The sequence below is a fragment of the Sinohyriopsis cumingii genome, unplaced genomic scaffold (genome assembly GCF_028554795.1).
Source record: "Sinohyriopsis cumingii isolate HCF-2022 unplaced genomic scaffold, ASM2855479v2 utg002197l, whole genome shotgun sequence".
Lineage (NCBI taxonomy): Eukaryota > Metazoa > Mollusca > Bivalvia > Unionida > Unionidae > Sinohyriopsis > Sinohyriopsis cumingii.
Window position 1 is genome coordinate 58,184 of NW_028316154.1, and position 15,167 is coordinate 73,350.

Genomic DNA, 15,167 nt, shown 5'->3' on the forward strand with positions numbered 1-15,167 from the left:
CGGCTGAGTCATACCAAAGACTTATAAAAATGGTACTAACAGCTGCCTCGCTTGGCGCTCAGCATTAAGAGGTAAGTGTTAGGACTGGTCAGCCTGGTGTCAGGATAATGTGACTGGGTGGGACATCATGCTATATGTCTGCAGCATGATGCCCAAGTGCTGGACATCATTATAAACTGACACACTGCAGACATCATAGCAATAAGACTGAAAAATTGTTAAAGCTACGTTAAAAATCAAATCACACGCACACAGTTTGTGTTGTACACAATGTTTATATGAGAAGTCTACTTTTTAGCAAGAGTGCCACAAGTGCTATGTACATTGTTTGTATTGGTAAGCAACAAGCAATGAACTATGCGTTGTGTTTGTTGAAAGATGTGGGATCAGTGGTCGAGATTACATTAAGTCATACTGACAGTGGAGTCATTAACATGGAAATCAAGAGTTAACAGTCAGAACATGGTATGTTTATGGTCATGTTGTACAAGAAAAAAACAAGTAGAAATTGTAGAAAAGAGGTTTATTTTTTATTCAGTAAATATTGATGAAGAATAATGATAAAACTAGTGCATAGTGCCATCACCAGATTCAGGAATTCTGCTTAAAATAAAATATCTATGCATTTGACTGAGTGTTAACATCCTACCATTTTCATAGAGATTTGTAGAGATAAATTAATCTCATTTGTATCAATGAATAAAACTGTTATGAAGTTCCATAACAGGCTAGAACAGCAAACAAAAGAAGGAAATGCCAAAAGTATAAATGACTGTAGAATAATTTTTTTGCATAGAAGTGAAATACTCAGATGCTCAGGAACGAGTCAGAAACTGGCCGATAAAATTGCCAACTCCCAAACTGATGTAGATGAGATGACAGTACCTCTTCCCAAAGTCCTAAAGCTAGTGTCTTCAACTAGGCCTAGTTTAAGCCAAATAAAAAATGTGTTTTTGGTCGTACTGGAGAAAAAATATTAAATGTGTCTGTATTTTTTTATTTTTTTTTTTGTCTATACAGATTTAAATAGAGCATAAACTAGGGGGAAAAGCATCATTTGCTTCCTGTTTTTTCTTCCTACATGCCATTTTGGGGGGCTTTTTTCTAATTTTTGTTAATGTTTTAATGGATAAAAGAATGTAGTGTCGGCTGTTAAAAATGGGGCCTGTCAGGAAACCAGAACCACATATTCTTTTTTATTTGGCCGCAAGAAAAATATTTCAGATTTCATAAGGAAGTATTTAATTCACAAATGATGTGGACTCTAAATAACATAAACATTTTTTTCTATGCACAGTTAATTATAGTGCTTGAAAATTAAACATGTCATTGCAAAACACTTGAATTTCTGTATTAACCATGTTATAATATGTTGAAAAAATGTTTTTAAACTGGGTGTGCCTCAAGAGCTCCTTTCTACCTAATCACATATAAATGCCTTAAAGGGTTATACAGATCAGATATAAAATTGCTTTATAGAAACTACTTTGTGAGCCTCACTTTGCTTTATTTTTATTGCTTAATTATTTAAAATGCTGGAATTTTTGAAGGTGAAGAATTTCTGGTTGTAAATTGATGTACTTTGCTCTTACTTTCAGAGCAAGGGATCCAGTATTTCAGGAATAGAGAGGACAATTGAAATACCACCCTTGCCCTTTGCTGTCCCACCCCCAAGTCTGGCTCATAGGACATGTCAGTACTGTAATGTGGTCAAGAAAAGTCCAGCTGATCTTCAGAGGCATGTGCGAAAACACACTGGTGAAAGACCGTTTGTTTGTCAGGTAAGATAGAATAAAAGGTTGAATCCTTCAATCTTGAGAAAATACATTACAGTCTCTCATCATACTCAGTAGCTTCGCATCGGTCGGTGGTTCTTTCCGGGGTTTCCTGGGTTCTTCCTTTATCATTAATACTGAGCGCCATGTATAGCATATATCGTGCTGAAAATTGACATTAAACCCTACAACAACATATTCAAATGTACAGTCAGGCCTTTTTGTCCACAAACTGTCCAGTCAAAATGTTTTTTACCCCCATGATTTTGGGAACCACGATTTCTAATGCATAACATTTAAAATTGTTTACATGGTTGGTGAATCTAAAAACACACCTTTGTAGCCACACATAAATCTGTTTGGTTGAGGTACAGAAAACCCAACCCCCACTTTTCATTCTGCAGGCCTTACACCAGAAGAGTTTATCTGACAGACTTTTGTCCAGTGTCCTTTAACACAACTTTATTATTACTACTGCTCCAAACTCCTATGGGTGGGGATTATCATGAAATTTGTAACAGACATTAAATTCCATTGTCTGGTTCATCCTAAATGAAAATGGTACCCCATGGTCTAGTTAGTCCTAAATGAAAATGGTACCCTGCAGACATGCATTGGTTTTTCACTAAAAGACTTCACATGATGACAAGCAAGTCTTGAACAGGTTTAGCACGTTACCTTGACAAGTACTTGAAAATCATTATTTCCCAGAAAAGTACTTGAAAATCATTCTTTCCCTGAAAAGTACTTGAATATAAGCCTTGGTGCTTGAACAATATAAAATTAGTTGACAAATAATGTACGAAAGTTTCTTTTCATACCATCACATCATGTAATCGAAGTAAAACGGTTTGCTGTTGGGTGGTTTACAACACGTGGCCAATCAGATATTTATAATTGCGCATGGACCTGATTATAGAGATCATTAAAAAGAGCATGAATCTTTTCCAACAATCATTCTTCGAGTTATTTTCTGTGGCAGCAGTATATCTTTGTTCTTTAAATCCTGATGAATCAGCTGTTCAAACTCTCAAAACAAAAGAAAATGAAAAGTATACACAAAAATGCTCACAATTTGTTCTTATTGTACGTCCAAGCTTCTGATTTTTGGCATACAATCTAAAATTCTGAAGTTTGGTGGCAGTCTGTTATTGACTTTTTCGGCATCGTGGCCAAACTTTGGATGTAAGTTATGGACATATGCCTGTTATTGGAAAGGTTGCTTTCTGTACAATGTACTTACATGTACGTGTAATTGTACCTGTATTATTTTGATGAGCGATCACACAACAGCTGATATAAAAAATTAAACTCCATACTTTTTGTGGCGGACGATTTTAAGATGCCGCTTGAATGCATCATGTCAAGCATCAAAGTTATTCCATAAGTCTATTTTGTCTGCTTCAAACAACTTAAGATACTCGTAAATTATGCAAGTCGTTATATACGAGGTTGGTCGATGTGTTTTCATGAAATGTGTCAGAGAGAGAAGATGGGCTTCGGTAATCTCTGTAAACTCTGATCGCTAAAATGAAGTGTTGTTATTCTCCTAACAGTTGTGTTGTTTTTTTTTATTCTCAGTTATAAAGTTTCAAGCCTATTTGCACAAATGTTAGGAAGTACCCCTGTCAGGAAATCAAAACATTCTCACTAATCCTTTAAATGACCATTGACAAATATACTAAAGTGTACTGGGCATCGAGGTCCTTGAAAAAATTGGATAAAGTCCTTGAAAAGTCATTGAATTTTGTCATACCAAAAGATGTATGAACCCTAGTGCTAGCCACCATGGTGGCCATTTTGTTTTTCTTGTTATTCCTACTCCACATGTCAGAATGGAGTTTTGATGTGGTTTTTGCAAACAGACATATGATGATGGGGTTTTGATGTGGTTTTTGCTAACAGATGTATGATGATGTGGTTTTTGCTAACAGACGTACATGTATGATGATGGGGATTTGATAAGGTTTTCGCTAACAGATGTATGATGATGTCAGGCTGGTCCAAAATGAAAGATACTTCTTTTGAGCTGACATTTGTTTCAACAAGGAAGTTTTCACTGAAATACTTCTTTTGAAGTTTATAGCTGGTCCTGAAAATGCTACCAATCTGACATCCAGTATTGTCACCTAAACCGCCATCTTGAAGATATTTGTTACCACTGCATAAGATGGAGCATATTATCATATGATTTGTCTGGCCAGCTGTCATTTTACATTTTGTTTGTCCATACAGCAACTGGAGTTTTCATACAATTACTGTTACATAACTTTGTGGATGGCTTCCACTTGGAGTAAGAAAGAAACCCGCTGATTCATAGGCAAGAAGGTATGACCAATGACAAAAAAAAATGAAAATGGTTTCTGTGAAGTAAATTCTCCACTATCTACTGTCATTAAACTCTGGATAGCTTGCTTAGACCATTTGGCCATGGTTGGGATGGGAGTGGGGCTTAGACAAGGTGATGGTCAGTTGTGACTGAAAGAAGAAAGAGAGTTTTGCACAGTAACATTTTTTCTATATCACATACCTGGACCAATTTTTGTGGATAGCTTGCACTTAGGGTAGGAAAAAAAAACATTTTACTATTGGGATCTAAAGAACAAAATCCAATGTTGGTGTTGCTGATAGAAGAAAATGAGCTTTTTCAAAATAACGTTATTTGCAGACCACATACCTAAACCTAAGTGTGTGGAGGGCTTTGTGCTTAAGTGTCTAATTTAATTGTAATGTTTTCTAAGTGACCTATTGCTATGCATTATTCTAATATTTTTGCTGCAATAGAACAACCATATTTCTCATAAGCGCATCCTCAACTTTTACAATATTTTCACTATATTTGTATGTTTACAGTAAAACTTGTTTTGAGTGACATCTGCTATGAGCCCCTACCTGTCATGTCCAGCAACAATCGTAATGCACGGATCAATTTTATTATGTAAACGCTCTGTCCTGAGCAACCACCTGCTGAACGTGACCAGCTACCATGATTTCTTGGCAAGAAAATGCATTTTTTAAAATCCCGTAACAATGATTGCTTACACCATTAAAAAAAAAATAGGCTGGCTGTCAATATCTGAAATAGTCTAGGTATGCTTATAGTATTCATATTTTCAATTATAAACCAGACTGAAGTACACGTAGATTATTCCAGTACTTAGCCTGGTTCCGGGTCATTTTGTTTCTACCACCCTTATGTACAAGTAAGACCTAGTATCCCTATGAACGACTGTATTGCAAGTACAGAGACAGACACCACTGACGTTAAGTAATTATTTGTAACAACGACCACTTGAATAGTAAAGATTGTTCTGAAATAAATCAAACATAAAAAGAACACACAAAAAACAGAGTCTTGCTTCCAGTTTGTATATAGTGATATTTGATACAGTCCGTAAACCAGGCTAATGTACATGTCGCAAATTGCCATTGTAGTGCTGAAATTAAGGTAGCAGCCACTCTGATTTTGTTTTGTCTTTACAGTTAATCCGTATTGCCTGAGGGTGAATAAGGTCTTTGTCTATTAAACCAGCAAGAGAGAATCATTTGCAGGATTCATTTGATAGTGTTAAGGGGCTTGTGATGTTTGTTTTTTTTTCTTCCCAAGATGTTACAGTGGTTACATCCCAATCACCAAGCTGTCATCTATTCAAGTTGGTATGACTGGGTTGCACACTTTGTTTATAGAGTTAATTTCTGTATGTCTTTTTTGAATTAAGACATTGACTTTTTTCTCTGAGTAAATGATTCTGATTCTGGTTGAGATAACTGTTTCTTTTTATTTAATTAATTGTTAGATATGCAATGTACATGTATAGATTTTTCATATTTCCCCCAGGCCCAGTCAAAACCATCTTTACTGTCGATATTACAACTGAGCACTAATAATAGTATCACCTAGTACCATTAATAACAATGGAAGTACCTCCAACTAAAAAGAGACAACTTTTAATACTGGAGAAAATAATAATTGTGACTGAAAGAAGTGAAACAGAGCAGACCATTCGCAAAATGGCAGTTTAAATGTTGGTAAAACAAATTTAGGGTGTTATAAAGAAAAAAGAGCAAATCAGAAACGATTTCACATGTTAATACAGTACATGTGATCTTCAAATGTAAGTATCTCTTTATTGCTATATATGTTTGTTTTCAGTTTAATGCATACATTATTTTTTCAAGAACTATTAATAAAAGAATAGAATATATGCACAGTGATTGTGGTTATTTTTCTGTAAATTGTTCTGAAACTGGATTGTGAAAACGTATTTTTGTACAAACCTGTTATGAGAGACCACCTGTCTTGAGAGGCCTTTTTTTTTGTTGGCAGAAGGGGGCGATCTCTCACAACAAGTTTTACTGTACTAATTCTTTGTCAAACGATAAAGCCCACCACAATTTTCATTACATTTATAAGGTATCACAGTGGGCTTATTATGGTATACTGTGCGGGCTTATGTTGGAAGATTTATTTATTTATTTTATGAATTCTTTCTTTCAGGTTTGCCAAAAGGCTTTCAAGGCAAAGAGAAGCCTTCAGTATCATGAATATGTCCACCATGGTATCATACACAATGACTGTAATATTGTAGAACGATACTCAGGCATGCGTAAGAGGAAGATTGAATTGGACCAGCAAAGGGGCAACCAGTCAGCTTCAGAAGACAATGACCTTGACCATGAAGATGATGATAACCATGAAGTGAAGAGGTATCGACTTGATTCTGAACAATTGGATCATCCTGATGGGTTTGAAGGTCCTGATCAGGTGAAGGACACAGGTTACATAACCATTCCAGCTAGGGATCCAGCTCCAGAGGAAGACTACCATGCTCCAAATTCTGGAAATAGTACTGCGGGCAGTGAACTATTGAATAAGGCATTATTGGATACTCCGGCAGGAGACACTCGAAGGGCAACCTTTGACAACAACAGGGCATTTACTGAACTTAAGTCAAGGGATGTGACTCTCAACTCCAGAGCTATATCTGATTTTCATCAGGGGCAGACAACTCTTGGTGGATTTGACACAGCAAGAACAGCACCTCCAATACTACCAGGCAATCCAATGGAGGTCAGGCATCTTCCCGAGCAAAACCGATATCTTCTAGAATTTTCTGGGGATGCTTTGGCAGGACGGACATGCATGATATGCTCCAAGATTTTCCCAAAGCCAAGTGATCTGAAACGTCACATGATGTGCCACACTGGAGAGAAGCCATTTAAATGTGAAGTAAGTCATTAGAGTTTTATTTCAAGCAGGATTGTAACATCAGGAATTTCAAGCCCGTTTTTTGTTGATTCTGCAAAATTTGTAACGACATTTTGGCATCTTTATTTAACATTGTGATGGTCAAATTCTGAGACTAATTGCAGACTAACAGTTGCCCCTGCACAGACTTGTTACCAAACCCACATAACAAAATGGTTGAACATGTAACTGAACAAATGGGTGGATATTAAGAGGTCTATTTACATCCACTAACAGACAAATCTTAGAACTTTAATACTCCATTATAGTAGCTTCTCGTGGGTCAGTGGTTCTTTCCAGGGGTTTCCCTGGTTCTTTTTCCACCATTAATACTGGCCGCCATGTATAGCCTATCATTTGCAGAAAAAAGGCATTAAACCCTACAACAACAACTCTTTAATACCCCAAACTGACTGTAAAGGTTATTAAAGTCTGAAGGGCAACTGAACAAATGCTGATATTGAATCAAACGTTAATCCAGTCATAACTGATTCCCTTTTCCACCAGCTATTAAAACATCAAAGATAATCTCAAAACAGTCTAACCATGTTTCAGTTATGCTGCATAAGTGTGACATCATTGACCTGTTAGCTCTGCCCAGTTCAAATTAATTTTTCATATGTGTGATATTTTTGCCCAATAATGTGTAAATATTTGTAGCAAAAAAATTTTTAAGTACAGTGCATGCTTGGTAGGAAATTTTGCCACAGGAGGATCATTGGTAATTAGGACTGATGCTTCATCACAAACCAGTGTCATACAAATGCACAGGTTGGAATTTCTAGCCTAGGTTGGGGGGGGGGGGGACAGGTGAAGAGTGAATAACTGAGAAAAGCATTGGGATCTTGCAGCTTCTTGTCATATATGTTCTAGACTTGCAGCCAACCAGAAATAACCTCATAAAATAGAGCATAAAAATAAAGATATTACAGTACTTGCAAAACTGGTTGATCACCAAGTCTGCAATTCTTACACATAGCCAGAGGTTCTATAATCTACCATTTTGTCAAAGACACATGTAACATTAGAAGAAAGAAAACAAACTTTTTCAAGTTAGTACACCAGATGAATCATGGAATGTCAGCAGGACAAATCAAGTGCAAATGTTTATTTTGATTCTTGAAGCATATTATTTAGGTAGGCTTAATTGTTGTTCACTTTTTTCAATACAGGAAATACAGGTTCTATATATTTTCAGTTTTGTGGAAAACCATTCCGAGCCAAGAGCAGTATGCATTACCACCAGAAGGCAGCACATGGCCTTGATATTGAGCTAAGTCCGGGCCTGGAGGAGCGATACATGCGGATGAAGACAAGGGCCAATAATAATCTGCTACAGAGGCGACACCTGGTAAATGCCTCACCTGTTTTTAACTCAGACAGTTCTCAGGGTTCAAGATTAAATTTTGTTCCTATGGTAAAGCAAGAACCAGGCTTCTCACAGGAATTTGGGTCAAGAGATCATGGGTCAAAGCCAGATCAGGCATATAATGGAAGATTGGATGCTGAGCTGAAGGCAGAGCCAATGTCAAGGACAGAGTCAGAGGTCAATGTATACCAGGAGTCAGGAGAGATGGATGACCTTGAAGATGAGACGGGATCAACTGATTCATCTTTTCATCAAAGCTCAGCCCTTTTCATTCACAATAAGCCTGGGTCATTTCCAATGAGCACCTTCCATCGGGCACCAGGATTATACAGCTTTAGTCATATTACACCCGACCTTCGATCCCTGTCCACCTTTCCTGTCTCCCATAAAGAGAGTGGACCCAATGATTTTGCTCTGCAGGATAAGGAGCAGTCCTCATCCTTGAGACTAGATAGAGGAGGGCATGTGATAGCTGGAGAGGAACCATTTATAAAGAATCGCATCAGTATTCAAAATGAAACTGTACTACTTACACGTCTTGATGGAGTAGACTTGAACACTGGAAATGAAATGTCAGTATACAAGTGTTACCTCTGTGGACAAATGTTCCATTACCTCAGTCGAATGCAGTGTCATCTTTCTGTTCATTTTGAACGTAATCTCACATTTTATGAATGCTGTTTCTGTGAAGAGACTTTTGAATTCAAAACTCAAATGCGTCAGCATATTCTCAGGAAACATTCAGGTGAAAGAAAAGTTCATACAATTGCAAAGGGAGATAACTGTAAGGAGTCAAGCAGCACTGGATCATCTTCCCCTGAATCTCGAAAATATCTGCAACCAAATAGCTCCACAATAACCAGTGGTAATAGCTCCACCTCCCCTGGAGTAAAGAAAAATATTGAAGAAAAGATGATTCCAGTATCAAATTACAGCTCAAAAAGAGGACCAAGCAATGGTTGCTATGTATGCCGATACTGCAGGAAGACATTTTATCGTGTCTTGTCTCTACATAAGCATATGCGTGTTCATTTCTGGAACAGAAATTATTTTTGCCGCATTTGTGGAAAAAGTTTCAATCAAAACATCACCTTACAGCAGCACATGCTTAGATTCCACTGGAAGAAACCATCAGGCCCATTTCATGTGTCCCACAGTTCAAGTGGCACCACAACGAGAGGCAAATTCTCGATGAAATCTCACCTAGGACAACACTTTGCAAGAAGTAGAGAAATTTCCAAGAGAGGATATAGTGGTCAACATATTGGCCAGAGCAGTAGATCTGGTAGTAGTCCCCGTGATGGAGAAGTGGTATCTGACATGGTTGAAAGGACACAAAGTGATGACACAAAACAAGCTGTTACTATTGTGATGCCTTCAGCTCCTCAAGGTGACCTTGATCAGGAAAACAAATATATTACAGAAGGTGGGGAAACTGTTACAGTAGAGCCTGCTGAAGGAACTGTTGACGGCGATGATGATTCAACAAAGTCCGAGATTATTGCTACTCCAAGACGCTCCCTTCTTCCACTGAGCAGTAAATCAAAACGTAAATCAGGTCAGCCCATGAAGATTGAGAATCGAGACTCTCCATCCAAAGATTCTAGTTCAGACCAGTACCACAGGGAGACATCCGCACTTGATGATAAAGAAAGATCCGGTGTTATGTATTCAGCTGCCAAACCTGCTTTAACAGGCGGAGACTTAAGAGCTTCAAGTCAGCTTTTGTTAGCAAAAGCTCTCGCCTCGCAGAATTCCCCAGTGCATTCTGGTGTCCCTGCTGAGGTTGCTTCCAGTTTGTTTCCTCTAAATCCAATGTCTGTCCCTATCTCCATGCATATGCCCACTGCAGGTAGTCAGCTAAAATATGCACTGGATAGTAAGACGACAAGTGATGGAGTTGATCGGCCACAGCATTATGGAAGCTTGAGTCCCTCGCCTAATAGTCGTTCCTCTTCAAGATCAGAAATTTCACCAGGAGAGGAACGGGAAATGCTGGTAGGATTTCCACGTGTGCAGTGGTCCCCACAATCAAAGGGAGGATTCATGGAAAATGACAACAGCAACATGGGCAACAATTGGACATTCTCCATGTTTTATCCAGAAGGCATTGATGGCTTGAGTGTTGATGGAAGAAAGGTCACTTCTCTCTCCAGAACACATTCAAGGTAAGTTGGTGCTATTGGTCTTTTGTCATTTACACACCACTGTTGTGGTATCCATCCATCCATCCATCCAACTATGATCTGATTATAAAACTAAATATAAAGAAGAGAGAGATTCCAATGGGACACTCTGCTCCCTTAATCTGGACACAATTGGATTTATTACATAATAACATCAGTGGTGCTTAACTTGTCTGACCATAACACACCCCAGATTAACCTGATGACCCACCCAGTCACATTATCCTGACATCAGGCCGACCAGTCCTAACACAAACCTCTTAAAGCTGAGTGCCTAGTGAGGCAGCTGTCAGTACCATTTTTGTAAGTCTTTGGTATGACTCGGCCAGGGTTTGAACCCACGACCTCCCGCTTCTGAGATGGACGCTCTAACCACTCGTCCACCGGAGTGGTCGCCATAACAATTAATGAAGGTATCTGGAAATGTATGCTCATAGTTTTACTTCCACTCTTTCAGAATTGTCTTTTGAAAAATCTATGTAAGTTTCCTAAGATTGTTGTTATTGTCAATTAGGCTAAAAGAATATAAAATAGTCATCCTAGAAGACACTACAACTCTAAAGTGTGATTATATGATAATAGTATGGTATTATCTGAATGTATTAAAACATTTTTTAAGTTTGTGATTTATTATGTGTTACAGACTGCCTATAGTTCATGCCCCAGTGAATCGAGAGCAGATCTGTAAACCAATGGTTAGGTCAGATGGCCACACAGTGTACCGCTGTCCCTTCTGTAGCAAGGACTTTCTGTCTTTCTCTGATATAAACAGACATATGGACTTCCATGAAGGTTAGTTTTGCTGTCAAGGTTGGATATTTCAGGACTAAAAAAATATCCTATCATAATGGTTAATGGGTAGCAATGGTCAGTGGTTTTTTTAACTCTTTAAGTTCATGAACAGAAGAGCTTATGGGATGGTCTATTACCTGTCATCTGTCCACCCATTAGCACAAGTTCATTATTGCAGGATTGCCTCAAAACTTTATACAAACATTCATCCCTGTTGTTGTATCAAGTGTCAGTAAAGTTGGAGTTGCTTCCCTTTTAAGGTTATAGCACATGTATCCACTGCAGAAAACATTAGTGAATTAGACTTCATTCCAAGAGTTGCACTCATAAAACTGCCAGAGTATCAATAATTATTCACTAGTTAATCCCACAAGATGTTGATTTTAAATGCCATTTGATTGATAGCTTGGTGTACATTTGTACTAATAAAAAAGTCAGCATACCACAGTTGTATGATTCCAGAACACTTAATCCATATCGCCACAAAAAGTAATGAAAAGAAAGAGAAAAGACAACAAATGATGTGTTTTATTCAAAATTGCTGTTTATTTTCAAATGCATCACTGAAGAATGAGGAAGGCAAAAACAAAGCAAGAGTTGTGCATCTTGATTTTGTCAAGTTATTAGGCTGACCGTGCACATAGATGTTACCGTGGTGTCAGCATCTTTAATTTATTATAATCAGCTGGAGACAAATGAATATATTAATTAGCTTGCATTATCATGCCAAAGGACCATTCATATTTTAACAGATCTACCTTGGCCGCTTAGTAAGGACTTAATTAGATTCTCACATACACTTATGGCATCACCATGACAGTCAGTTGACTCTTTCACATTTGAAAAGGAAAGGGCTTGTCACCTTTTAATAATTACAATGAAATAGAATTTCAGGGGGAAAAAATTACTTTCACTTGACATGTTCAGTTGATATTTATTTCATTCAGTGTAGTCACCAATAGGCATTTCTTAACATCCATTGGTCAGTATTTTTCACTTTATATTGTGTTTTGTGTTGAGAAAATATTATTATTAAGGTCTTTAAAAATATAGGTTCTGTGTCCAAGTTATTAAGTACTTCTGAAAGAGGGACCAGTATAAGGTGAAGCTGTGTGCATTTGTGCAAGAATCACAATGTAGAGAATTTTGGTTTATGTACTCATAAAATTGCCACAGTATCAATACTTATGCTACTTTCATGAACTATTACAGAAAATTCTTTATAGGTGGTATTGATATATGATGCAGTCCAAAGTTGACAGTACATACTGGTAATGGCCAATACACATTTTGTGCTTTGAGTTACTTAAATTGAACACAGGGTCCACAATTCATCAGCTAAGGTGAAAAATTAAATGACTTTCTCATTGAGTTTTAAGTGAATCATGTACTTTTATAACATTTTGTTGTGTTATTAGGGATGGGGTTAAAAGAGATATAGTTTTTGTATAGTGTGAATTCCAGTTTGTTGATATTAGGCTTGTTTGGTAAATATGTTACTAAAGATTACAGAGCTCTTTTAATTCCATTTCAGCTGTAAATTTAAATGTTGTCAAGTGAGTGATATTAGGCTCACTTCAGACTCTTGTTAAAATGTATGTCGTTATTTTAACCTTTTTTTCATCTCCCCAATTCCAGATATCCGGCCATATAAATGTCAGTATTGTGATTACTTTGCTCGTACCAACAGTCAGCTCAAGGTTCATATGATGAGACATCAAGGTCAGTATTTATCATTTTCTCAATTCATCTTCACAGCAAGTTTAGTCCCTGGTGGCAGAGTTGTCAGAGGCGCTTCCCTATAAAAATTATTTTTACATCTCACCTGTACAAGTTTGTGCCTTGGCTAGAGGCTAATCAAGTTTATGAGATGGGCTTTTGGCATTCCAACATTGTGTAGTGTTCATTATCAGTATGTTAACACACGCTTGTGAATTCTCTAGAGTCCTCAATTCTGATAGCATTTAGTGTGTAAGCTTTATATCATCAAGAAATTGGATGGGTTATATTATGAGCAACATATATGCATATTAAAGAGGCAGTTCTTGCATCTGATTGGTTGATCTCATGAGCAAGTGATCCTGCATCTGATTGGCTGAGCTTATGAACACTTTAGAGGTCATATTTCTGATCAGATTTGGTATGTAAGCTTATATTTTCAAGATTTCTGATGAGTTTGATGGACCAGAAAAGAAAGTTTGTGCTTCCTATTGCACAAGGTTTAAAATTTAGGTAGACAAGATATTTTTTCTTATTTTTATCTTTATAAGTATATCATGTTTAATGTCATTTTTTATTGTGATTTTTTTTTAAACATGGAGAAGAAAGTGCTCGGGTAGGCACAGACCTGCCAACTCTTATGATTTTGCCGCAAGTCTTATGAAAATTTCCCTTAAAATACGGACTTACAGCATGCAAGCATAAACTATGGAAAAATGATTGTTGCCGAAAATTACGGATAATTGGTTCACCCATGTTTGATTTGGATCTGGGTTTCATCTTAGTATTAGTGAAATTAGTCAGGGAACCAGACTAACTTTACAGCAGCACCCCAGGCACTTTAAACTGCATCTGTTTGTTCACATGAAGTGTCTGCATGATCAAACTCTTGATTATAGAATTTTTTAAAATGGCATCCAGAAAGTAATGCATGTTTAAGACGAAAGGGAAAATAAGTTACTAGAAAAGTGTTAATAATCAACACAGAAGAATATAAAGGAGTATTCAGATTCTTGTGAATAAAAGCTGGAAAAGGACACAGTTACGTTTATTGGACATCACAAGCCAATTTGAGTATGTCTCATGGTGGGAGATATGATTACCATCGTCATGTGAAATGGAAAAGAATTTCCAAGAACTATGTCAGGTCGAGAGATAGCAACAAGCCATTGTGTTGCATAGGGATTGGAAGAGTTTGTGCAACTGTACTAGTGGTAAATAAAGTCTACGCATACTTTACAAACTTTTCAGTTAAACATAATGTTTATTGTCGATACGTCGAACATTTAATTACATTTTCCAGCTTTACAATAGCAGTTATTGATATTTTGTTACCTTACTAAAAACTGGTCAGTCTTATGGAAAAAAATCAACTGCCTTACTGAGACGGACTCGTCAGGGATGGCAGGTCTGTAGGTAATGCGAAACAGGGACATTCAGCTGGCAAAATGTTTTTTAGGTGGTTGCCTTATGAATGACATTTCATAAATATTATTGAAGTGATGTTGTATGTTATTGCTTGAGCTTGTGAACACTTTAGAGGCCATATTTCTGATCAAATATGAACCAGATTTGTTATTAAAGTGCATATCATCAGGATTTTGGACAAATTCGATTACAACCACATATATACATATTTAATAAGACGATCCTGCATCTTTATGGCTGAGAGTATGAACTATAGAGGCAATACTTCTGATCAGATTTGGTGTGTAATCTTTTATCATGAAGATCATGGATTAGTTTGATTATAAGCAACCTCCATGCATATTAATGAGGTTGTCAATGCATCTTACTTCTTAAGCTTGTGAACACTACAGAGGCAATTTATGTTTTTCTGATTTTGATTTTATTTGGTGTGTACATTGTGTGGATGGGTTTAATTATGAGTGACACTTATGTGTAATGAGGCTAAACTTGTAAGAGCTCTAGAGATTGTATTTCCAATCTGATTTTGACCAGATATGTTTTGTAAGCTTATATCAGGACCATGGTGTGTTCATGCATGCTACTGTTGAGGCAGATGAGTTTGTAAACACTTTAAAGGCCATATTTCTGATCCAACTTTTATTGGAGTT

At 37.0% G+C, this 15,167-nt stretch overlaps 1 protein-coding gene across 1 annotated transcript in view; it reads left to right on the top strand.

The window, feature by feature from the left end:
* The window catches only part of LOC149770946 (uncharacterized), a 64,130-nt gene that overhangs the window by 31,963 nt on the left and 17,000 nt on the right, over nucleotides 1-15,167 (top strand). The window contains exons 3-7 of the mRNA XM_089948950.1: nucleotides 1,599-1,781; nucleotides 6,274-7,005; nucleotides 8,222-10,560; nucleotides 11,222-11,370; nucleotides 13,009-13,092. Of these exons, the coding sequence (XP_089805076.1) occupies nucleotides 1,599-1,781; nucleotides 6,274-7,005; nucleotides 8,222-10,560; nucleotides 11,222-11,370; nucleotides 13,009-13,092 (3,487 nt within the window). The remainder of the gene's footprint in view (nucleotides 1-1,598; nucleotides 1,782-6,273; nucleotides 7,006-8,221; nucleotides 10,561-11,221; nucleotides 11,371-13,008; nucleotides 13,093-15,167) is intronic.